At 36.4% G+C, this 26,386-nt stretch overlaps 1 protein-coding gene across 1 annotated transcript in view; it reads right to left on the bottom strand.

The window, feature by feature from the left end:
* The window catches only part of MCF2 (MCF.2 cell line derived transforming sequence), a 1,891,050-nt gene that overhangs the window by 212,755 nt on the left and 1,651,909 nt on the right, over positions 1-26,386 (bottom strand). Inside the window, exons 22-23 of the mRNA XM_044057533.1 lie at positions 26,070-26,291; positions 15,928-16,020 (exon numbers count right to left, since the gene is read on the bottom strand). Coding sequence (XP_043913468.1) covers positions 15,928-16,020; positions 26,070-26,291 — 315 coding nt within the window. The remainder of the gene's footprint in view (positions 1-15,927; positions 16,021-26,069; positions 26,292-26,386) is intronic.

Here is a 26,386-nt window from a genome sequence, read left to right as displayed (position 1 = left end):
ACTCTTATCTTGACATAGCTAAGGCCTTTCAAGGAATTCCCTATGCAGGTATTATCAACAAGCTTACACAACTTTACAGTAGTCCTTACACCGCCTACTGGATATGGAGCTATCTCACTGTTGGGACTCATACAGTTAGAGTCAAGGACTTCTTCTGCAAAATAACTCAACTGTGGAGTTCCTTAGAGCTCTTTCGTGGGTTCCCTAATCTTTAGGATCTATTTTTGTGATGTTAAGGCAGCGATAGATGGGCTAGGACTTAGGACATTTGCTACAAACTGAATGCTATCATAATCTCCTCTAATGACACTTTCTCCACCAAGGGCTTTGTCGGACTAATTCTGATGCAGTGACCATGAATAACCATGGATTTAAGTTTAATTCTGAAAATGTAGTGTGGCTTTATTCAACATGCACAAAATCCTTATTCCATACAGTATCAAAGATATCTCCCTTAAATCCATTTATTTAACAGGAGCCTGGTTACTTTCATTGACAACAAATGATCTTTTCACCAGAGTGTGTCAGTCATAGGGTTGGGAGGGTGGCCTAATTGTTAAGGTGTTTTCCTTACAAACACCAGGTGCAGGGTTCAAGTCTCACAAGGGATAATTGGCTAGGCTTAAAATGGCTCGCAAGGGCAGTTAGCTTAGTACTAACCTATGAACCTATAAAAAAAATTCAGAAACTAACTTAAAATGCAACCAAACCTTCACCTATCAAATCAATGGATCTGCTCCTGTATATCTCCAGGATAAATGCTGCTGTTATCTTCAGCTTGTCATATCCCCAAACATTTTCTCTCCATTCAGAATCCTCTGCCCCATAACCAGTCTTCACAAATACCTGCATAGAATTATTAGCATCTCCCAGCCATATACATATTTTTTGACACTGCTCACCACCAACATTTGTACTTCTAATATACAGTGGATATAAAAAGTGTACACACCCCTGTGAAAATCCCAGGTTTTTGTGATAAAAAAAATGAGACCACAATAAATCATTTCAAAACTATTCCCACCTTTAATGTGACCTATAACTTGTACAATTCAATTGAAAAACAAACAAATCTGTTAGGGAAAAATATAAAAATTAATAAAAAAATGTACAATAAGCTGGTTGCATAAGTGTGCACACCCTTAAACTAATACTTTCTTGAAGCACCTTTTGATTTAATTACAGCATTCAGTCTTCTTGGGTACACACCTGCCATCAATTAAAGAGACTCTTGATTAACCCCAAATAACGTTCAGCTCTCCTAGTATGATTTTCCTGTCAGCTCTCTTAGTACGATTTTCCTGACACCTACTCAGTTGACTGCTGCAGCAAAAGCCATGGTTCACAGAGAGCTTACAAAGCATCAAAGGGATCTCATTGTTGAAAGGTATCAGGCAGGAGAAGGGTGCAAAACAATTTCCGCAGCAATGGCTATACCATGGAACACAGTGAAGACAGTCATTAAAAAGTGGAGAAAATGGGGGCATGGCCAAGATGCACTCAGACTAACAGCACTTCACTTTGACAGGATTTTTAAAATAGATCTATCAAAATCTGGATATTTTTTTTATAAAAGGATATTTTATACCTTATACAAGGATAGTATAAAAAAATCTTTTTGATTATTTTATTTTTTCCTGTCAAAAAACATCAGAGAGTTTCTGAACTACTCCAGTTAACAAGATGAGCTTCAACAAATCTTCTCACCAGGATACAACTTTCAAAAAGGAATTACAATCTTTGTTACTTAACATTCAAGAGCTAAATAGTAAAATAGATAAAATAGACCTGAAATTGGACAGTTTTAAAGTGAGCTGTATTAAACAAATGAACATTATACATGAAGATTTAAAACAACAGAAAGAACAGATTTCAGGTATGGAAACAGCTCTAAATGATAAAGATTCTAGGCTCCAGGAAGGTGAGGATAATACCGAATTCCTTTTAAAGAAAAATACTCACCTTTTGTCTAAAATAGATGATCTAGAAAACAGGTCATGTCATAATAATATCAGAATCTTTGGCTTGCCAGAAAAAATAGAAGGAGATAGTATGGAAAAGTTCTTGTCTACATGGATACCTGAATTACTAGAATGGTGGTGGTGCTGCGGTAGCATTGTCGCGTCATTAGCAAGACGTTGTCCCATTCGATTCTCAGATAGAGCGTCTTCTGTGTGGAGGCATACGTGAATGGGGTGTGCCTTCGTTGAAGGTTGTGCTTCAGGGCTGGTAACCCGGTACGTAAAAATCCACTACCAATCATTAGCGGATCGGAGTTCCGCTGTGGCGACCCCTAACCGGGAAAAGCTGAAAGATACAAACAAACCTGAGGCTCTTTCATATGGTATTGAGAGAACACACAGATCTTTGGTTTCATCAAAAAAATAAAAAAGTAATTATGCAAGATCTGTGATTGTAAAATTCCTTTCTTCACATAAGGAAATTGTTTTAAAGACAGCACGGGAAAAATCTCCAATTAAAATAAAAGATAATTTAGTTCGTTTTGATAATGACTATTCTTCTGTGGTAATTGCAAAAAGAAAAGCTTTCCTACCTTTGATAAAAGAGCTTAAAAAAATCAAATACAATTTCACCTGTTGTTTCCTGCAAGGCTTAAAATATTTTACCAGGATACATCTAAATTATTTGAAGATCTGGACAGTGCTTTTATTTTTGTTAAATCTAACAAACATTTGGACAAAATAGTAGAAATGGATTGGGCCAATGCTAACTTGAAGAGATTAGCCAAAAATGAAACTTGGAAAAACCATGAGCATAAGAAGAAGCTAAGAAAATAAAAAAAAACTACTCTTATTTGCGTCTATTCACAATGAAAATACAGTTTGTTTGTTCTAAACATACTAATGACCCATAAAGTCGGGGAAGTTGATAACCGGAATAGGTCAGATTTTTACCACTTTTTAATGATAGTCTTTACTGTTTTTTATTTATGCTTATTATGCAAATATTTAGTTGTTTCTTATTTTTGATAGGTATGGGTTACTATTTAAGTTGAGTTATTATTATAGTCTATTTGTTGTCATTTGTACTGAAGCACAGTTACATCTATAGGGTGCAACTTTGTTCGGATAAATATCTTCTTTAATAACATACCTCAATGAATTGGTGCTTATATTTAGTTAAGTATTGTATTGATACAGACAGTTTATATTGTCTTCAGTAGTTTCTATAGACATGATTTTAGTGTATATATAAAGTTATTTTTTGCATATGCTTTCTCTTATTGGTGTCCGGAGCTAGTTTTAACAAATTTTGTTGTTGGTAGTGTCCTGAGCCAAAATAAAACATGATATGTGGATAAAGGCAATGTCCGGACTGAATTTGTGTTATGGGGTTACTGTTGGTAATATCCGGGAATGTGGTGGGGTCAAAAGTTGCTGTTGGAAATGTACAAAGTTGTTTGGTCATATGGGGCTGACGTTGCTGCTGTTGCTGTTTCCCACTCCTTTTTGAATGTTTGCTTTTTCTTTTTTTTTTTTGTTTAATTCTGGCTGATATGTGTCTTTTGTTGGTGTGTTGTGGTGTTGCTCTGTTTCTCCATGCTTGAAAATGGGGTGTTTTGTGTTTCACTGTATTGGCCTCTGGTTTAGAGTGGCAGTTTGGAATGGTTTGTGAGTGCGGCTTCTATGATTGCTGTACATTCATAAACCACTGTTTCACCATCTGCGAACGACTTCAGCGGCTCGAGTTGCTTTAAAGTTAAAGTGTCTCCTACTCATCTTTACCCGCTGAAAATTTAAAAGTCTACAGTTATTCAGCTTCAGCTCGAGACCTACTTCACGATCAGACTCTTAATATGGGCATTCTCCCTTGAGTTACATCTAGATTGTTGCCATGGAAACCATAAATCCCTATGCCGGAAATAAATTGTCAAAGGCTTCAGAACACTCGAACAATTTAAAGGGAAGAAAAAAAAAAAGAAAAAAGCAATGGAGATTAGATATTGTTGCAATTAATGGGTGATGTGATATATTTAATTATATGCAAACAAACTGTATTTAATAATTATAAGCTGTAATTAAATTATTGTTTACTTTTGTATTATCGTACCACATTTGGAAGGAACTGCATAAGCGACTTGCTTTCTGACTTTTCTATGGTCAAGAGCTATCATCAGCCTGTTTTAGATACTGGTATTAGTTACTGAAGTCAGTAATTCTTAAGAAAATTGATGTTACTTCTTACTGAAGTGCAAACTTAGAAACAATGAACACTAAAACCAAGTAAAAATATATGAAGAGAATCACCAAAGGAACACTGCAGCACTAAATCCAGAAAATTTATTGAAAAAAGTTAAGCGCTTTCGTCAAAATCACAAGACTTCATCAGAACAAGAACAAACAGAAAATGCCATATTTAAATACCCTAACCCTTACAGCCATTGGTTGACAAAGCAAACATCATTTCCTGTAAAATAATTAAGCAGTTTAAAAATACAGTAACACAATCACAGTAACTGCCAAATACAACACACCAATTGCCACCTACCAACCACATAGACATTAATGTATTGTGTATTGAAGTATGATTTAAAATAGATCTTGAATAAAATCACATAAAAAAGCTGATTTTAGTTTTAATACAGAACTAATGGATAACTTGTCATTGAGCCCAGGTGGTTTACATGCATTTAATTTAATCTGCCACTTGAGCTCTAAATATTCAAGGAAGTCATCATCAGGCCCCCATCGTGGGCCCAGGTCTACTTGTTCAAGTACAAAAAATTTAAAATAATGTGTCGGATGTACCTTTATATGCTTAAATAAAGCATTGGTTTCTTTGTTTTTTTAGTATATCATAGTTGTGTTGATATATTCTTTGTCTGAGGGTTCTGATCGTCTTCCCCACATAGTACCCCCCTCACATACCATACAGGTTGCAATATATACCACTCCCTTGGTGTAACAGTAATACTTCTTAATAGTAGTAATTTTACTATAGTTCCTGACTCTAATGGAATCAGTGTCCAATATATAAGGGCATGGTCCACACCTCCCACATTTAAAAGTTCCACCGAGGCCTGTCTAACTTTTTCCTCTCCACCAGGCCTTTCAAAGAGGTACCCTTTTGGTAAACCACAAGAGGTTTTTGCCCCAACCTTTTGTTGAACTTCTCATCCAAACAATAAAATGGTCCCAAAATCATAAATTATGCTTCTAATGTTAAAAAAAAAATCTGTGGTGAAGGGCAGGACAGATGCCCTAGTAAAACTGTCAGTTTTTACTAAACCAGAGGTTCTATTCAAAATTTCAGGCTTCTCCAAGAGTGTAGAATAAATACCTCCAGCTCTTTTTGATTTGACTTCTTTAGCTATGTCATTGACAAAGTTAAAGGGCTAACCTCTTTTCTGCAACATACCCATTAGGACATCACATTCTTTAATAAAATTGTCCTGGTCAGACATCATTCTGGCCAATCTCACATATTGACCCTTGACAAGGGATTTTTTCTAATGCAGAGGGTGGCAACTCTCAAAATGCAACAAAGAGTTAGAATAGGTAGGTTTTCTATAAAGGTGCGAAGTAAACCTACCCTTAAAGTGATCTTTCTTAACAGTAACATCCAGATAATTCAAGGTGTCAAGGTCCTTGGTCATGGTAAATTTCAAAAAGTTGGTGGTGTTGTTGATGTAAATGAAGAACCTATTCAGGTCATCTTCGCTCCCATGCCAAAATATGACCATATCTTCCAGGTACCGTCCATATAGTACCCACATGTCCTTGAATTCAGAGTTCATTACACAGAGGTCTTCCCACTGTGCTAATACAATGTTAGCAAATGACGGTGTGCAACATGCGCCCATTGCCACACCCTGCACCTGCTTGAATAAATGCCCCTCAAAAGTGATAAAATTGTTGTCCAGAACCATTTCCATACAGGATCTGATAGTAAGGATAGTGTCATGGTTCAATGTACTGTTTAAGCATAAATAGTCATAGAACCATTCTAGTCCAACATCATGGGGTATTACTGAGAAGAGGTCACAGATGTCAATGGTGACCAAGATCAAGTCCTCGTAGTACATACTGTTCTTGACTTTAGACAGAAAGTCCCAGGAGTCCTTGATCACCAGGTCTCCATTATCGAGGGTGTACTTAACAAGCTTATGTATCAACAATCGGTCATAAGGGGGGGGGGGGTCAGAGATACTGTTATGTATTTTAGGGATTCCAAAAATGGTAGGAATCTTAGGATGCTTAGTATCCAATAATCTAGAAGTTTCTACAGTAATTTGCTCATTGAGTAAAAGTTGTTCAATGTCTAAATCTATACGCCTGTAGGATATATTCAACTCATTTTTGGAAAACTCTGTGTATGTGTCACTATACAATAAGTCAGTCATTTTACTATTGTAATTACACACATCTATGATGATAACAATACCTCCCCCCTTATCCGGTTTCATAATCCTGATTTCATCATTCTCCAAAATATTAAGGAGAAGTGTAGTTTCTTGCCTAGTTAAATTATTGGTCCCATTATTGTCAAGAAGGTTTTTGTTATTGTTTTTGGCAATCACTTTTCTGAATTCATTTTCACAAAGGGTCTCATACATTTGTACTGCTGGGTGCATACTTACTGAATTGCATAGGGTTGTGATTGTTTAATTCCTGAAAATGGTGCTTTTCCGTTGGACCCCTACTGCTTTGGCTTAGTCTGGTTTTTTGCAACGTGTGCACAATACGACTTTACTTTTCAACTCAAAAAATAAGATTAAAGTTCAGAGCTAAAATGTGACACAAAACTATAAATAACTTAGCTATACATATATCGAAAACACTCAGCTTTGGGTACAGCTGTGGATACCAAAATTGGAGGAGAGTTATTTACATATTTATACATAACCAAAGTAGTAGGGACACAGGAGACTGTAAAGCAATTTAAATGCATTAAAATTTTGTAAACTCTATAGCTCTAAAAGAGTTTACTTTATAATCTTGGGGGCGTAACGCTGCTGTGTCACATATCTATAAAAAGGAATAGAATGCTTAAATTGGAAGAGGTGGGTTGGCAGCAGGGGTCTGGTCAGGGTTTTCGGAGTTGTTCTCCCTTTTACAGAATGCTGCCGATCACCATAGGTGACTCAGCCATGCTTGTTTTTTCACGATCCATGTGGTATATGTGGAGGTGCAGCACAGATGTATGGAGGATTTATATTGAAAGGCGTTTGGACACATTTCCTTGCTTGGGCATTTGAGGACATTTGTTGCGTTTTGTATGTGCGGTTCATGGCTCTATAGAATAACTGTACATGGGGAAAATACTTTGCTTCATGGACTGTGTGATAGCCTTAAATGTGATGGAGGCAGGTCTGGACAGTGCACTGACTCTTTTGCTCCTTTTCTGATCATTGGAGGGGCTGTGGAGCCCATGTGCAGGAGGTCTTTTTGTACTGGCACAGTTCTGTTTTGAGGAATGTGCTCCCCTGCTTCCCAGGTTGGTGTTTTTCATCCTAATGGACTTTATTGTTGAAGAATAGTGACAAGTGTCTCAGCGGCTCTACAGTTTAATGGATTGCCACATCCTGTTCTCCTTTCTGCAACATTCTAAATTGCTTATCCGTGGTATGTCTCCAATCATTTCAATGGGGCTGCGCATGTTTCTTGACTGACTCACAGAAAAGATTAGATAATAGTATGCTTCAAACTGTTCGTGGTGCTTTTCAGCTGGAAAAGTCCAGACACTTATCTCAGTTCTTGTGCTGCCTCTCAGTTTTGACTCCCTGCCATCTGGCAAACATTTCATTGCTTACACAGACGGAGTAGCTGAGTGGTGGGAGTTTAACGGAGGGGTACCGAAAAGGTATAGTATCATTCAGACTTCTCTACATAGGTTGGTGGTAGTTCTTACTTTGAAAATGTCACAAATAATGTTACAGTTTGATCATTTGAAAAGACACAGTTTTTAGGAGGCATATTAAAGTGATTTTTATATATGCAAACACAGGTGAAGAGTAAGGAATTATAAATAGGAACTGCAATTCTGTGCCACATTCGATACAATTCCCAGTAAAAATACAGCTTAGTGGTCATGCCATTATTACTCTGAAGATATGTGCAATTTCTTTATTCTCAAAGTAATACAGACTAAGGTTCTTTGATGTAGTGATGGAAAGAAATTCACATGGGAAAATTTGTAATTAAACATTAACATTAAAACACATAACTATTTTAAAGACAATTACAAATGTAATATGTGCATAAATTCTCATGGTCCCAGAAAAATATCAGTTTAATGACACACTCTTGCCTAGATAGTTTCAGTATTTTTTGTTGACAAATGAATGGATTTGAAATGAGATGTTCTGAAGTAGGAATTGTAGGTGCGATGATATGCAAGTGCAAATTATTGTGACTGGTTTGCATACATATTTAATTGTCTGTTTATTTTAATAAGCAGCAAAATAATACTTTCTCACAGCAACTTAATAGGTTTGATAACATTACTAGGGTCTGGATGAGCATAGTTAAGTAGAATGATGATGATTATAAATTCAAAAACTAGACAATATTCTGTGACCAAAATAAATAAAGAAAAGAATAAGTACATTGAATTGGTGATTTGAAATGGTCTAAGCAACACTGTCAATAAAATATTTATGTTATAGATGAAAACTAATTTATTCCTTATATTTAGAACAGTTAGAAATAATTTTTATTAACACCTCACTTACTATTACAAAATCTTTATTAATGCATAAATACAATAAAGTTATTACAAATGAGAAACATCCATACCTTTGCTAGTAGATCATTAATTATAACTTCTTCTTTTATTTCTTTAGAATATTATATTAAGAAAATATGAGAGTTTTAGAATAATAATTTACTTGTTTTTATGATTTAGTTATATATAATGTATCATGTCCTTACTTATATATGAAAATATATTATTTATAAATTGCTTTACTATTTTTGTTATTTGCAATCATATCAACTATATGTTATGGTTATTTGTCTTCAATATCTAGATTCATAGTGAGACTAATAGAACTTAAATTCACTTATAGGATAGTCTGTCATTTTTTCATGGATAAATAGTAACTACATAATAGAATAACGAAGACTGATATGTATAAAATCATTTTGGAGTTAGAAGTTGAAACAGGAGGATTAATTTATGTTAATAGGAATTAATTAATACTACTATACTACAAAGTGATTCTCTTTAAATACTGCATCATATTTGTCGTTTGCATAATGTTTTTGTTATTAATTTAAAATTATTAGATATTTTGATTTTCTATAGAAGCTAAGATTGATTTACTATGATTGGGAAATTTTCTCTTAGACAGATGCTGATTAAAGGTTGTTACTTAATGAGGGTAGTTAATCTGAGTGATTATATGTCACTTGGATTAGGAGTATTATACTCCATGGTTTTGATGTTACTAGTTTATGTTATAAAAGTTTGTTAGTTTTTTTGACATTCTTCACAACACAAAGTAATACACTCATATTTTTCATATCTATTACTATGTAATCAATCTAAACTTTTTCTTCATATTCCTTTAATATTTAACTATTTGATATGTTTTTGGTCAAAATATACTGTTTTTCACACATTTTACTTCTTATGACTTCATTAAAGAGTATTTCTATTAATGTTAATGGATTAAATAACTCAAATAAGAGGGGACGTTTATTCAAATATTTAAAATTACACAAATCCCAATTAATTTTCTTACAAGAAACTCATTTGAAATCAGAAGATATGTTTAGATTAGATACTAAATCTTATTCGACATTAAATAGTTCAGAACATCTTCGGAAGAAAAGAGGGGTAGCAATTCTGTGGAATAATACTTTACCTTGCCCGAAGATTACCAATAGATATAAAGATAATAAAGGAATGTTTTGTCTTGTCACTGTTGAATTTAATAAGAAAATGTATACTTTAGTGAATTTATATTGGATACCTAGGAATAGGTATCAATACAGTGAAACATCTGGATCTCATAGTACAACATTCCAAGGGGTCCTTAATAATAGCAGAGGATTTTAATTTCATTTTGGATAATAAAGAATCAACATCTTTAAATAAAAGAAGGATTACAGCTTCAGCCAAATTATTAAAAGATTTTCTAAAATCATATCTGAAAGATATTAATTCCTTTTCAGATTCTGATTCTTTAAACTATACTTTTTTCTCTCATAGACATAACACCTATTCAAAAATAGATAGGGTCTTATTTTCTAATGACTTACTAGGCTCTCTGTTCAACACCAAGGCTATTTCTTGCCCAATATCAGACCATAATTCAATAATATTTGAAATTTCAGTTAATTCAAATTACAATACACAGATAAAGAAGAATACCTGCTTATATCACAAAACTGAAAGATTTTGAAGAATTCTTAACTTTGGAGACACAGAATTTTATAAAACTAAATAATAACTCCTCAGAAATTTTTGTGTGGGATGCCCTAAAAGCTTATTTATATGGGAGAATTATTAACTGGTATCCTATAAAAAGGAATGTTTGGGTAAACAGTTATTAGAGATTCAACTTAAATTAGATTCACTGAAACATAATCAAGAGTCAGATCTAAATAATAAAGATAAGAAAAATTAAATAAATTCTTTGAATAATAAAAATATGTGACAACAGTCTCCTGTATTCTCCATATATCTGGACTATGGGGTAGGGTTGCACGATGGAAGCCTTTTCTTACACAGAAAAACATCCAGGCCTGGCTAAAATTTGCAAAATAATACATCAACACTCCCAAAAGCATGTGGGAAAATGTGTAAAAAACCGTGTGTTATGGTCTGATGAGACCAAGGTTGACCTTTTTGACCACAACTCCAAAAGGTACATTTGGCGCAAAAACAACACCTTGCATCGCCAAAAGAACACCATCCCCATGGTGATGCATGGTGGTGGCAGTATCACGCTTTGGGGTTGGTTTTCTTCAGCTGTAACTGGGGCTTTAGTCAAGGTGGAGGGAATTATGAACAGTTCCAAATACCAGTCACTTTTGGCCCAAAACCTTCAGGCATTTGCTAGAAAGCTGAAGATGAAGAGGACTTACACTTTTCATCATGACAATGACCCCAAGCATACATCCAAATCAACAAAAGAATGGCTTAACCAGAAGAAAATTAAAATATTGGAATGGCCCAGTCAGAGCCCAGACCTGAATCTAATAGAAAATCTGTGGGATGACCTGAAGAGGGCTGTACACATGAGATACCCTTGCAATCTGACAGATTTGGATCGCTTTTGCAAGGAAGAGTGGGCAAATATTGTCAAGTCAAGATGTGCCATGCTGACAGACTCCTACCCAAGAAGACTGAGTGCTGTAATTAAATCAACAGGTGCTTCAACAGACTATTAGTTTAAGGATGTGCACACTTATCCAACCAGCTTATTGTGTTTTTTTATTTTTTATATTTTTTCCCCCCAACAGATTTGTTGGTTTTTCAATTGAATTGCACAGGTTGTGGGTCACAGTAAAGGTGGGAAAAGTTTTGAAATGATGTATTTTGGTCTCATTGTTTATATCACAAAATCCTGGCATTCTAACGGGTCTATATTATAAGCTTGAACAGTCTTTTCTTTGAACACTTAAATGCCGACACGTAAATAGCAAATGTTGGAAACTGCGAATGGCCACCTCCGCAAATTGTTTTCCTTGTGAAAAAATTCACTTAGCCATTATCGGGAATTGCCCTTTTCTCCAATGTAGAGTGACCTCAGAATTGGTTTATTTAGTTAGTGGGGGTGTTCGGAGTTAGCATTTTAAAGTTTGCTTTTCTGTTTGACAGCCAAGCAAATTTTTTCCCTAGGAAAAAAATTTGCGGAAGTGGCCATTCGTGGTTTACAGCTTTCGCTGTCTACGTGTCGCCCTTTCCATATTTGATGAAAAGACTCTTTGAACTTTTAATACAGACCCCATTTTAACAGGGGCGTGTACACTTTTTATATCCACTGTAAATATTAAGCTAGCCATACATTCACATATAAATATAATTATCTATGAACCTGATTTATACCCACCTAATAACTGCAATATTAACATTTTTGGTCCTATCTAGTTCCTTCCTTCAACTGAATTTCTTTGAATTTCTAATTATCAATCACAAGATCTACTATCTGTTTTACAATTCCACTAATACTCTTCAAAAGTTTAATGTTTAGCATCTAATAATGCATAAGTATTTTTATACTATAATAGTTTCCTTTATTTGATATAAAAGTAATCTAATTAGCAATTGTTTATTACTTAATTTTTGTTCATGTATATTACTGAATGTCTGTTTAAAAATGCAATATGTTGGGGCTTTTCTCTCTGGGCCTCCACCCTATAAGTTTTTTTTACTAAACCCATTTGGACAAATCTGGTAAACAAAAGCAAAATAAAAATATTATTATCCTTGCCCTCACTCATTTCCTCGCAATTCACTGTCAGCATTTCTATTTATGACATTATCAGACCCCTTGTAAATCCCAACTCCAGCTTTCATATTTTTCTGTTACACTGTGTTTCATTGGCGGTGAGTGAAATGTGTCCCTGATCTACTACTGAGAAGAATGCTTTCAATATTTACTTGTTTCTTGCCTGCATTTACCAAGTACCACACTAAATTTACTCAATAGTAGCACCAAGTTTACTGACTACATCTTTGTTGTTCTTTGCATATCTACTTTCATAAACTTGTATCTCTGCTCTATGCATTGTATGCAAACTATATTGAGTGCCTTTCTTTTGTTTAGCTCATATATGATTAAAGATATTTCAGAGATCTATGCACAGTTGTCTCTTTGTAAATAATATATAGCTGTCCCCTACACCACCCCTAACTATATATACCGACTCCAAGATCACACTACAGTGGGGGTAGGGGGGCAACGTTCAACATGGTGGCCAAGTGATTACTTACCTAGAGTTTTCAGTCGGTGTTCCAACAGGTCAATGAAATGCAGTTATGGGTTAAGTCATCTAGGCGTTATGAAAGTTGGGTATGTGACATGTCGCTTTTCTAAAGTAGACCTGAGATTACTAGGCTAATGGCTTAAAAGCTCTTACAAGGCTAGCTAATATAACCTGATTTTACCCAATATACAGCCCCTTGGTGCAAGAGGATGGGTTGGGTTTGTGCCTATGCCTTGAGTATGTAACAGACTGTCCATGTCCATAATGGACATAGGCACTACCTCAGGTGTAAATTTGCAATTCCCCATCCATTGATCCAAACTACATTTGAAGAGGGCCAGGGAAGGGCTCTGTTTAAAGTGAATAGGAAGCCTGTTCCAAAGAAGGGGCAATGTCTGAGATACATATCTGTTTCTTTAGCATGTTTTGTTTAGATCCCTGGACTGGGTGACCCTCATGTTGTTTGACTTGCAGATGTGTAGCAGCTCCATCAGGGCTGGATTTGTGAGTGCCTTGTAGGTCAAACATAGGTCACCCCTTAACAGTCGGCAGGAGGCAGAGTAAAGGGATAGGGCTTTTAGAGTATTCACATAGAACATGCTTATTTACATCCTGTAAGGTCACTTCATCTACTGTAAGTCCCTGGTCAAGTACATGCCAAAAGTTGCGCTGTACTCGATTATTGGTCTAATGAAGGCTGAGTACAGCAGGACTATAATTTCCTTGGATCTGGATGTCATACTTTTACTTATAAGTTGTGCTACATAGAAGAACTTCCTCACCTCTGTGGACACATGGCAATCAAAGTTCAGGCTTCTATCTATCTGTGTACCTAGAGAGCTCTCACCTCTGAGTCTACTTTTACAGGTGTGCTATTGCTGTTGCAATTCGCAGGGATATTTCTTGTCCCAAAGGGTATGACAATGCACTTTTTTCATATTTAGTTTTAATCCACTATTCTAGCACCAATCATTTGGCTATCCAGACTCTACAAAAGGATATATGCATTACTGGGGGATTAATGCCCATGACTTTTTTTTTACTTTTTAAGTCTTTATGGTTAAAACTGTTTATCTGTGTGACCATTTTACCCTCTGGTTTGGATGTTAGCAGAGATATTTTACAGACACCTAGGGATTATGGGCATCAACTGGGTTTAAAGACGCAGTGTTTCTGAGGTATAGCCAAACCATCAATTTATGCTGCGCTGATAACGTCAATGAAAAAGGCTGAAGCATGCATCCACCCAGCTGTGTATCTTTGGCTCTAGATGATTGTCACTGTTGAAGGGTTTGTGGATGGAATATATGGATGCATATCCACAACTAGTGGGTTTGGCTACATTGACCTGAATGTTACCATAAAGACTTAGAAAGTAAAAAAAAAAAAATTAATGGACACTCAGAAGTCATGTAGCTGAAAAACTTGATTTATTTAAGGGGTTTTTTGCACATACCCCATTGGTCTCCACCACAGGAGGGTTAAGATATCACACAGTGAAACCTCTACCTTGGCAGAATTTTTCTTGTAGTTTTTATATATAATCTATGTATGTGTATTAATATATATATATATATATATATATATATATACACACACACACACACACACACACACATATATACATACACACACACACACACACACATATATATATATATATATATATATATATATATATATATATATATATATGTACACACACACACACACACACACACACACACACACACACACACACACACACACACACACACACACACACACACACACACACACACACACATATCATCATCATCTTTCGGCTGTTCCCGTCAGGGGTCGCCACAGTGGATCATCTGTTTCCATGTCTTCCTGTCCTCTGCATCTTGCTCTGTCACACTAACCACCTGCATGTCCTCTCTCACCACATCCATAAACCTTATCTTAGGCCTTCCTCTTTTCCTGTTACCTGGTAGCTTCATCCTTAGCATCTTTTTCCCAATATACTCAGCTTCTTTCCTCAGCACATGTCCAAACCAATGTAATCTTGCCTCTCTGGCTTTGTCTCCAAACCTTCCAACCTGTGCTGACCCTCTAATATACTTATTCCTGATCCTGTCCACCCTCATCACACCCAGTGCAAATCTTAACATTTTTAACTCTGCCACATCCAGCTCTAACTCCTGCCTTTTTGTCAGTGCCACTGTCTCCAACCCATATAACACAGCTGGTCTCACTACCCCCTCTTGTAGACCTTCCCTTTTATTGTTACTGGTACTTGTCTGTCACAAATCACTCCTGACACTCTTCTCCACCCACTCCATCCTGCCTGTACTCTCTTCTTTACCTCTCTTCCACACTCACCATTATGCTGAACTATTGATCCCAAGTATTTAAACTCATCCATCTTCGCCATCTCTACTCCTTGCATCCTCACCATTCCTCTATCCTCCCTGTCATTCACACACATATATTCTGTCTTAGTCCTGCTGACCTTCATTCCTCTTCTCTCTAGAGTATATCTCCACTTCCCCAGGATCTCCTCCACCTGTTCCCTACTCTCACTACAGATCACAATGTCATCTGTAAACATCATAGTCCACGGGGACTCCTGTCACACACACATATACCTATATATATATATATATATATATATATATATACATATATATATATATATATATATAGATAGATATGACTTTATATTTGGCGTTATTTGATTGTTGCCTATTTATGTAGAAGCATGCACTTGTTTTCTTGACTGTCAAATTAATTTCTGTACATTAGAATACATTAATCTCTGTGCAAATGATATTTCTGTTGCTGACTCATTTTATGTCAGCAGATTACCACCCTGAGCCTTAACTGTAAATGGTCCCTGTCCAGGAGGACCTCTGTCAATCATTCATTCAATATGTTTTTTCAATGCATTCATCTTTTGTTTGGTGATAAGACAAAACATCAAAAATCATAATGTCAGTATAATGCAATAATTATTTTCTGCAATCGTCAAATTATAAAGATTTCAAAATGATGCGTATACCTGAACAATGTAAACTTCCTCTCGTCCACTGTACCAGACCTCAAATTTTCTGGCATCTCCTTTCACATTTTCTGTAATACCAACAGCATTCATCTTCAAGTATAAAATGAAAAGAAGAATATTAAAGACTCTTCTAGGTTTGGTTCATAGATGCAAAAATGATATTACCCGAAACTAGTTTTTGTTGCCTACTGTATGGAATCCTCTGACTCAGCGCAAACCAGCACTTGGAAAATAGAATGCTATATGATGCATGCAATGAGCTAAGCTGGCTCATGATAGGTGGGTAAGTAACTACTGTCCTAATGCTGAATTTGAATCAGCCATGCATGACAATACAAGGACTGGCACACAATACTGTTCTGTGTGTGCCTTCACTACTTTAAACCAACACACTTCTAAACAAAAGATGTCTTCACTTCTAGAATCTCCCCAGTAACAATGATGCAATTCAGATTACAGCAAACTGACATCTCACACTGCAGTAAGGTATGCTCGCTGCATATGTTGGGTACATTCCAAACATAGTACAGCTGAGTATGACAGTATGCCAGGATCACTCTAAAGCCACTACAAGATGTCTTCCCTATGAAATACCAGTTCCTTATTCTGCCTAATAAACTAACTATTCATTATCTAATGGCCTACAAGTTAAACAATGGATCAAGGCTGTAAGATGTTAGCAGTTTCATCATGTAATCCACAGCTGGCTTCTCTCAAACTCCATTTATATATTTCAGTTGAGCAAGTGTTTAACTAGATAGTGTCCCTGAGTTTCCCATGAAAAGGTGTGTGTATAAATTACTGGGACAGCAAAGAAACAAAACAAAATTAGCTTCTTTTACAAGTTAAATGGACCAACACTGAAAAGTATATATCCTCTAGATCAAGGGAAATCCTTACCCCCTCTCTCTCTCTCTCTCTCTATATATATATATATATATATATATATATATATACAATGCTCCCTTTGAGATGTATCTTCTGAGACATATTAGACAGTTAGTGAGACCTCCGAAGTTCTTAAACAAAATCACAGGCCTAAAATACCTGAGCAACTAGAGGATGCTGGAGGCCTTGTCCCTGTGTTCAGTGTCCTATAGACTCCATAGCAGAAATCTGTGCCTTGCTTATCAGGCCATTAGGGATCTAGTAATACAAGACCCCTTATATCTCCCCAAATCGAATAGTCCAATGAACACTACGACCAGAGATATGAATCTTTTTCCAGCAGATAAATCATGGTGGAAAGAGATTCTGCATGCAGGGATTACACCTTTTCTGGAACAAACGTTCATTTTTGATCAAGCAATGTGACACACTATTGTCTTTTATGAAGGAATTAGACAATGTGATTGGTATTCCCCAAAACATCTCCAGTATGACTGGCTTATGTCGCCTTGAAAATTAGAGGTAAAGTCTGAAAGTGGGTACTGGCAAGGAAGAAATGGTCACATGTCCCATTTTCCTTATATTTTCTATGATTTCTGTGAAAATGTCTAGAATAATTGCATTTATTATATATTTAAATCAGTCATTTGTAAATACATAACATATGTATCAAATCACTGGTACAGAAGACAAAACAATTACATAATAGTTCATTCATACTGTAAGTGAGCACAGTCAGACATTATTGTTTATACTATTACCTGAATAGCAGTTAGTTACTCCTTTGAAGAATATTGAGCAATGAGATCTGGGATTCATGGACTTTTATATATGGTATAAATCCCTCACCCAGAGCTTGCACTCAGGATGATGGGCTGTCATGATTCACTAAGGCCCTCTCGGCTGTATCTCCTGCTGTATTAGGATTATGGAAAGTAATCGCGAGTATATGTGACTAATCTGACAATTTCTGCAGAAGGTCTGATGAAGTTTGTAAAATGCAAGCTTTGAGACCGTCTCCACTCTGATGTTGTTCAGAACTTCTGAAACGTCACATGAATAGCAATGGCAAGTGACATTTACCTTTAACCCCTAATCTCAGTACTGATGGTGATCAAAGTTCACAGACCTTATCATACCATAAGAGCAATCAGCATGATTAGTGTCCATGGGCGTAGCCATCAGAGTGTCTCAGTGAATAATGTATGATCTAATCTGGACAGCCCCAGTTATTCTCAGTGCATTCCAATAATGCCCTAATTCCTGTATATTATACATTCCCTTTCTGCCAGTGACCCCATCATCACCCAACACCCATCCTGCCACCGGGTGCAGCCTCTTCCATACTCCATACTCACGGATATTGAATATTCCATATTCCATACTCACTAATCCAAGAGGGAATCAGAATATGTTGCCTACCACATATTTATCTTAATAGTCAGTTGATTTGACTGTCTAATCCTCACCCTTTCTGACAGAGACTGGTGTTGAACTCAGACTAATTATCCTGTAAACATCAGACCTTCACTACCCAGATGTGAGTCAGTGCACAAAATTGACTTTCCACCACTGGATTTGCAAATGTTAGCTTCTCTCTGCCCACCCAAGAACAACAGGTCAGAGTTTATTTCCCTTGATACACAGGGTTAAAAGTAATACCCATCAACATTACATTAGATATTCAGTGTGCTGTAATTTACATTCACTATGCACCTGCTTTAGCTAACGTCTCCTCCTATTACAGCACAACACACGATCTGACATAGCCACTAATGTACTGTTAGAATTTAAGGAAAACAGTATACCTCATTGTTGACTTGAGCAAATAATGTCAGCTCAATGGATTCCCGGGATGCAGTCTTGTCCCATAAAGGCTGTATTTTTTGCCTTAGACAAGGTTGATATGTAGGGTGGCAGGGAAGTTGGGGGTAAGGTTTGTGATAAGTTCAGAGGAGATAAGGGAGTGAAATTTTCACCAAATCTGTCCACTAACAGGTTTGCTATCTCTGCGGGATCAGGGTGTGTGTTACCGTTAGTCACTAATTCGGCACATGCTTGGGTCCTACTTTTTAGGCTAAATACATAGCTGTAAAAGGCCTTATGATTATCCTTGCCTGTGATTGCTAAGTTGTTCTCAAAGTTACCCTTAGAGGATTTGACATGTTCTCTTATTTGCCTGTTAAGGCTGAGGAGGGTGCTTTTCCACTGTTGGGGCCTCGTCTTAGTTTTCTTAGACAGCAACTTTCTGCATTTGTTGTAAAGTTTGTTGATGCCGGATGTCCACCTGGGTGGCTTCTTTTTTCCGGCTCTGGCTTTGATTGTCTCAGTAACAGCCATGTCTATACACTTATACGGGTGAGTGTACAGGGCTTTAGTGTAAGCTGTGGTGTAGCTACCACTTCCGGCTGGGGTGAGGCTTAGAATGCATTTATATCTTCCCCAGGAGGGTACAGTTTTGCTTTGGTGAAGATTTTTAGTCTGATTTTGCCCTTTATGAGTTCTGGTGTTACTGCTAGTTTGAAGACAACTGATTTGTGGTCAGACTTAACTAATAAGCATCCGACAGTTGTGGTGGTGCATCTGTTTGTCATGTTAGTGAGGACCAGATCTAGTATGTGTGTTCCTCTTGTTGGGGTTGAGCCATTTGTTCCAGAGCATTTGAGTTAACAAAGTCAAGGAACTTCTGAGCTACTGAGTTAGAGCTACAGTGAGTTTCGCAGATTATGTTGGGATAACTGAAATCCCTTCATAACCAGAGCTTTTGGAAATATTTGGATTGACTCCAACTTGGTCAAGTAGATCCATGGAGGAGGATCTACAACTAGCTATGACTTGAATGGGGGCCTTGCTTACAGTAATCTGAACTTGGAAAACTCCATGGAGTTGTCCAGTCTAACAAGTTGGGAGGTGAATTATAGATAATATAGATAGAAACACCATCTCCTTTGGTTCTCACATGTTCGTTTTGTGGTCTGAAGGTGTGGAAGGCATTGTAGCCTTGCAAGGCCAGGATACTCTGAGGCCTTAAACCATGTTTCTGTGACTGCACAGACATCTACATCCTCCAGTGATAGAAATGCTTCCAGAGTGTGCAGTCTGTGGTTTAAGCTCCTAGCATTTAGCAGCATAACCCTTATTTTGCTATGGGTGGCAATCTTTATACAGTGATTCCCCATAAACATGGTCTGATATGGGTTGAGGAGTATTTACCGAATTTTCTCTCTCTTGGAGACAGAGAGGAAGAGTTATTATGTGGCTGTCCTGACACTACTTTGAAATGTATATATATATGTGTGTGTGTGTGTGTGTGTGTGTGTGTGTATATATATATATATATATATATATATATATATATATACATAGTTGTTTTAAACAGGAAAAGAGGGTTGCAATGGGTTCCGAGGTGGCTCACAGTTACGCTAATATTGTAATGACACAAAGGGAGGAGACCATCTTACATCCCTGCCCATTTTCAAAATTTATAAAAAAGTGTTTTTAGATTCAGTCACAATATTTTTTGTATGGTGAAGGCCTGAAAAAGAGTTAACCAATTGTTGTGACCTTATGAATTCTAGCACAAAATTGTTGCAGTTTAACTACATTTTAGACTGAATTTTTTGGATGTGATGATTATTAAAGAAGAGATATGAAATGTTTTTTGTATGCAAGTTTTTAGCAAGAATGCAGCTAGTAATTCTTACTTTGCACACAAATGTGACAACCCTTTTATATTAAGAAAAATGTGAAGCAGAATCAAATGCCCAGTGCCATCAGTCTTGCAGTCAGTGAGCAAGTATTTAGGAAAGAGACTGAACTCTTCAAAAATAAATTGTGTGTGTGTGTGGGGGGGGGGGGGGGACTACTCTGCAGATTTGATTTCTAAATGTGTATAAAATATTCTAATGGGAAAAGAATCTAAGTACTGTTCAGCAGCTTTGCATACAGAGGACAGACAACTGCTAATCACTGAATTTAATAAGAATTACAATTATTTTGATATATAGCCTGGACAGTCCGGTTATAAGAGAAGGGGTCACCCAAAATTTGGGATTTCATACACTCAATGGTGAGATAAACATACTGTTGGAAATGCTCCTGTTTTTATCAATAAAAATAAGTCTAGCATTAAATGCAGTTTAAAGGGTCAACAAGTTATAAAAGTAAACAAGAATGGAATAAGAGGGACCATACCTCTCAACTGTCCAGCTTTTTGCCTCATATGTTTGGTCTGTTTTTCATAAAATTGTTGTTTTCTGACAAATTTATGGCAAGTCATTAAAGACTTGAAGTTAAAAAATAATGACAAACATTTGAGTTTCAGGCTTTATACCACTGAGAAAAATCAAGCTAATGTAAAGCAGGTTATTCTATCAACTTTCTAAGTGTGTAAAAGAACAATATTTAAAAATTGTCCCTATTTTTTGGGCCTTTGTCCTGTTTTCACTTATGGCTTTGTCTAGAGTTCTTGCTCTAACAGGTTCAGAGGAGGTATGAGAGGGACTTTTTCTTGCAATAAATGTAATTAGTGAAAGTTCATTGATAATTCACTTTCTTGTTTGTATTAATGCTAATAGAGCTTATGAAGCTTCTGGTTATTTTAACTGCGAGTTCAAATGCATTACTTATGTTGCTAGTTGCATGATTTCCAATGCTTTTTATATTGAGATAGCAAAATATTTTTTGAAGAAAAAGGGCATACAAACATTACCATACAACTTTAACTCAGGTTGAAGACAGTTTATAAAATATAGGAATTTTAAATTAATTTTATTTTACATTTTTGATTTCAGGGAAGGGGATCTGATCAGTCTTTTGGAATATATAGAATATTATCAGCAAGTTTTTTTTTTTTTTTTTTTTTTTTTTTTACTGTGCAGTTTTCTCATGGCTTGAAATATCATATTAACTATAGAGCAGTATTAAAGAAAATGTCATTACAACTTTTAGTTGAGCAGGCCGGGAAATTAATCATGTGATGTTTTCTTATTTAATGTGTAATGTATTCGAATCTAGCCAGTCTGATGAAGTCCCTTTTGAGAGTACAAAAGTGCTTACTGGTTAAATAAAGTTGATTGTGCACTTTCCTAACCATACAGCTATTTCATTTTTGTCTTTATAGTGTATATGAGCCATTGGGTGGCCACGGTGGTGCAGCGGTTAGCATTGCCGCCTCACAGCAAGAGGTTCTTTGGTTCGATTCTCAGCTGGGTTGCCTTCTGTGTGGAGTCTGCATGTCCTCCCTGTGGTCGTGTGGGTTTCCTCTGGGTGCTCCGGTTTCCTCCCACATCCCAAAGACATGCAGTAGGTGGACTGGACACTCTAAATTGGCCCTAGGTGTGAGTGTGTGTGTGTGTGTGTGTGTGTGTGTGTGTGTGTGTGTGTGTGTGTGTGTGTGTGTGCGCGCCTTCTGTGGAAGGCTGGGTGTCGGGCTGGCAACTCGACACCGTAAATCTCCACTGCCAGTCATGAGCAGACAGGTGATCTGCTGTGGTGACCCCTAACTGGGAAAAGCCAAAAGAAGAAGAAGAAGTGTATATAAGCCATACTGGCAGATTTTATGTTTTATTTCTAACATGCCAGAAGATGTTTTATATGTAGTTGACTGAAATGGACATTTCCTGACATAACACAGCAAACTATATTAAAATGCATACACACACACACACACACACACACACACACACACACACACACACACACACACAGGGAAAAATGAATATTTACCTGTTCACTTAGAACTTGTCTTTAAAATATAGGAGAAAAAGACAGCACCCAGCAAAACCCTCACAAACACAGGTTGGACATGCAAACTCTGTGCAGAAGGCATCTCAGATGAGAAATGAACCTCAAATACAAGAGCTGTGTGATAGTAATGGTAGTTATGGTGTCACTCTTCTATGCTCACTAAGAAAAATGTCCAGTCATAAAAAATGTGTGTACGCTTACCAATCTAAAAAAATTCTGACAAATAGAAATGCTATGACTTAAGCTGCAGAGACTCCATTCCATCACATTTTCTATACCTTTGTGACACTAAGATGATGATTCAGTTTGAAGAATTTATTGATTTTGCAATATGAAAGACCCTGATTGACAGTCAAACGAATAACTAACAGTCTTCCACAATATGAGCTTCCACTTTCACATTTCAAGCAATCAAGTCTAGTGTATCAGTTTCTCTGGAAAGTGAAACATGGGTCATCTTCAACTGATAGCTTATACCCTGAATGACGAAAGACTAAAAAGAAGGTGGTGGGGCCTCACAAATATGTTGTAAATTCTAGGAGACCCAGGAAAATATGCAACTTTGTGTAAACAGTGGTATGATTAGACAAAGTATTTATTATTTATGGAAATAAAGCAGGAAGAATATATGCCTGTAAGGGCAGAATAATCCCATAGAGGAACTGGAGCTATATCAAGAAAGGGTCATTAGGTCTGATATACAAAGATCAAAGGGAAAGTAGGAGCAGGGGCACTGAAGAACAATCCGGAAAGAAGACATTAAAATAATAAAGGGGTGATACTAAATCAAGATCAACTGGAGAAAGTATGGGAAGAGTGCTTAGGACTTCAGAAGTGGTCATACATATGGGGTCAGCAAGTGTGAACCTTAATAAAAGGAAGAGGAATAAACAAGCTAATAGTTGAAGATGCAGACAAGTGAAGCAAGGTTCCGTGTATGACCTAGAACTATCGAACATTTTAAGGTAGATGCAGGCAGTGTAAAATAGTTAACAAACCTTCAGACAGGTCTTGAGGATTCTTAGGTTTGAGAGTGGAGTGTGTAGGCAGAGGATGACAGAGGAGAGAAAGGAAATTCAGGATGGTATTATCTTATGGACCAAAAGCAATTCTAGCAAAAGAACAGAAATCATTCACCAAAAAAAATTAGCTTAGAACTGCAATGACTTTCTGAAATTGATCAGATGAGTGGAAAGATTTCATAAGCTGGAATCATAGCAAAAAACATTGAAGGGCTGGGAAAATATATTATCACTTTACTTAATGTGAACAGTTTGTAAAAATCTACAGGATCAAGGCTAAAAAAGGGTATAGGAGATGAGCCTTCATCCATGTAAATACCTTATTACTGTTGATATTGTATTCGCATTGAAATGTCTATTGGATGATTAGATAGCTTAAGACACACTGAAGTAATTTGCAGCAGATATAAGTGAGGAATAAACAGTGCTGACTTGCATGGCATCCCAGTCTCAATAGCATGGCATTAATCCTCTGTGCTGCCAGGAGAAATGGTATAATGTGTGAGGTGTTTTTTGGCACAGGTTTGATCACTACAGTCTCAATTAAAGAACTACACATGTTAATTACTTATCCATGTCCCATTGTCACATTCATACCTCTCAACGTCTTTGTACAACAATTCTGGACAAAGCTAAAAATAATGGAAGGACAGAGGCACAAAATCATGGACAAATTTTACACATTACTCTAATTCACTTAAAAACTTAATAAAGTAACATGTTCTTCATCATTATGCATTTTATGAGTAATGAAAGAAGTGAAACTCTAAATTCTTATTGACTATAATCTGCAGTGATTTAATGCACAGTCAAACATTTTATTAGGGATGTGGCAAAAAACATGAGACAAAACTCAGGGACAGTTGAATGGCATGCTTATATTGCATTTTCAGCTTTTAAAAATTCTGTACATAGCTTGGAGATTGCATTAAAGCCATTAGATTAATCCTTTCGATTTAGTATTTAAAATTTTATAATATAATAAAGAGTGCACAAAAGCTCAAAACTATGGACAGATTTTAAAGTGGCATGAACAACAGGTTTTGCATTACCTTGCATTTTCTTAAGGGTATAAATTCTGAAACTCATGCATCTGTCATTATTTAGGGACTGCAATCTTCAAAGATTTGCCAAAAAAACTGCAATTTGTACATGGGTTATGAGGCAAAAATCTGGGCATTTTGCAAAATTCTGGAAAGTTGAAAGGTATGTGCCTGAAACATTACAATAATTCATAATAACTGCAAATAAACAGCTTTAAATACAAATGTTTTTAAGTCAACAATTGCAATTTGATCCTACAACCTGCATCACAATTCACATCACACTGCGGGAAGATCTTTCCACTGTGTATTCCACTGTTTCTTAATGTAAATGATCATTGTTTTATGCACTCTGATATTGTTGGTCGCATTGTTATTATCCTTATAAATATTCAAATAAAATTATATAAACCAAAAAATATTGTCTTATACTTCTCTTTTTCTAGTCAAATACAACTTTAATACAAATATAAAATATAGTTTCAGATCTAATCATGGTACTGATACTGTCCTACTGAGGATTGCAGGATGAAGCCATGCCCCAGCAGGGTCATGCTCAAATTGATGGATCAATCATTTTAGACCTCGCCAAAGTATTTCAGTGCTGCTGATTGTACATTGCAGCCCACGACTCTAGATTTCTGTGACCTTCTTCTCAGTGCTACTAAATGATTCAAAACCTGGAATCTGGAAGAAAGATACCAACTAGTCAACTGGGCTACTGCTATCCTAAAACTACTGCAGGATACTGCTGTAAATCCATCACAGGCACTGCACAATGGCAGCTCCTTTTTACTGTGTTTGTGAATGACATGGCCCAATACTAGTAGCACAGTGTAGTTAGGCTGGGGTGAAAGGGGCAGCTGCTTTAATTGCAAGGTGTTCGGGAGCATGATTGGGAGATGCCAATTTGGTTATCGTCCACTACAGGTATTCACTTCTGTAATTATATTTGTAAATGCCTGTACAGAAATTAATTTTGAAAGTGCTTTTCTGGACAGGACTGCTGTTTTGTGGGTGGTGGTATAAGTTATAAAGCAGAAGCAGTCTTCACACATGCACCAGAAATGAGACCTGGCTGGCTCCTGAGGTTATAACAGCCAAGCAACCAGATCAGAATGGACTTTCTTCGCTCTATAATGCCAAATCAGGGAATGTCATTGGACACTAAGCCAGCTATGGCTTTGCCCCTGCACTGTGAAAAAGTAAATGAGTACAATATGCTGATGACTCTACAATCCTTCTTGTGGATAATACAATCTCAAGTAACACAGCGCAATAATTGTTACAAACAACTGATGAGAAACAGAAAGGTATTTAAAAATATAACATTACTCTCTCTCTTTCACTCTATCAAATGAAAATAAATTAAAAACAAAGATACAAAAGCATTTACCTCATTAACACATCACCAACAAAGATACAAAAGCATTCTTACTTTTAAATAATGTTTAAAGCTGTAAGAAGCAGTTTTGTCATAACTATCTCCATGGTCTTCCCGTTTCTTACAGAACACAAGTGCTTTTTCATGTAAGAACAGATGTCTCTGCATCGACTTAAATCGAGCAAGATCCTTCATTTTAGTGTGACCTTTTTTGTGTGATATCCATACACTGAAGGAACCTTGCATTAAAACCTTTCCAAATTCATTCAAGTCCCCCTGGAAGAATAAACATAAGAAAGTCATTACTCTTTTCAAATATTTATACAACTAACACAACAGAATGTTGCATTCTGGTAGGAATGCATGGACGA

Source organism: Protopterus annectens, chromosome 15.part0 (genome assembly GCF_019279795.1).
Source record: "Protopterus annectens isolate FY-2018-M chromosome 15.part0, PAN1.0, whole genome shotgun sequence".
NCBI classification, from domain to species: domain Eukaryota; kingdom Metazoa; phylum Chordata; order Ceratodontiformes; family Protopteridae; genus Protopterus; species Protopterus annectens.
This window is presented reverse-complemented; position numbering and strand designations above follow the sequence as displayed.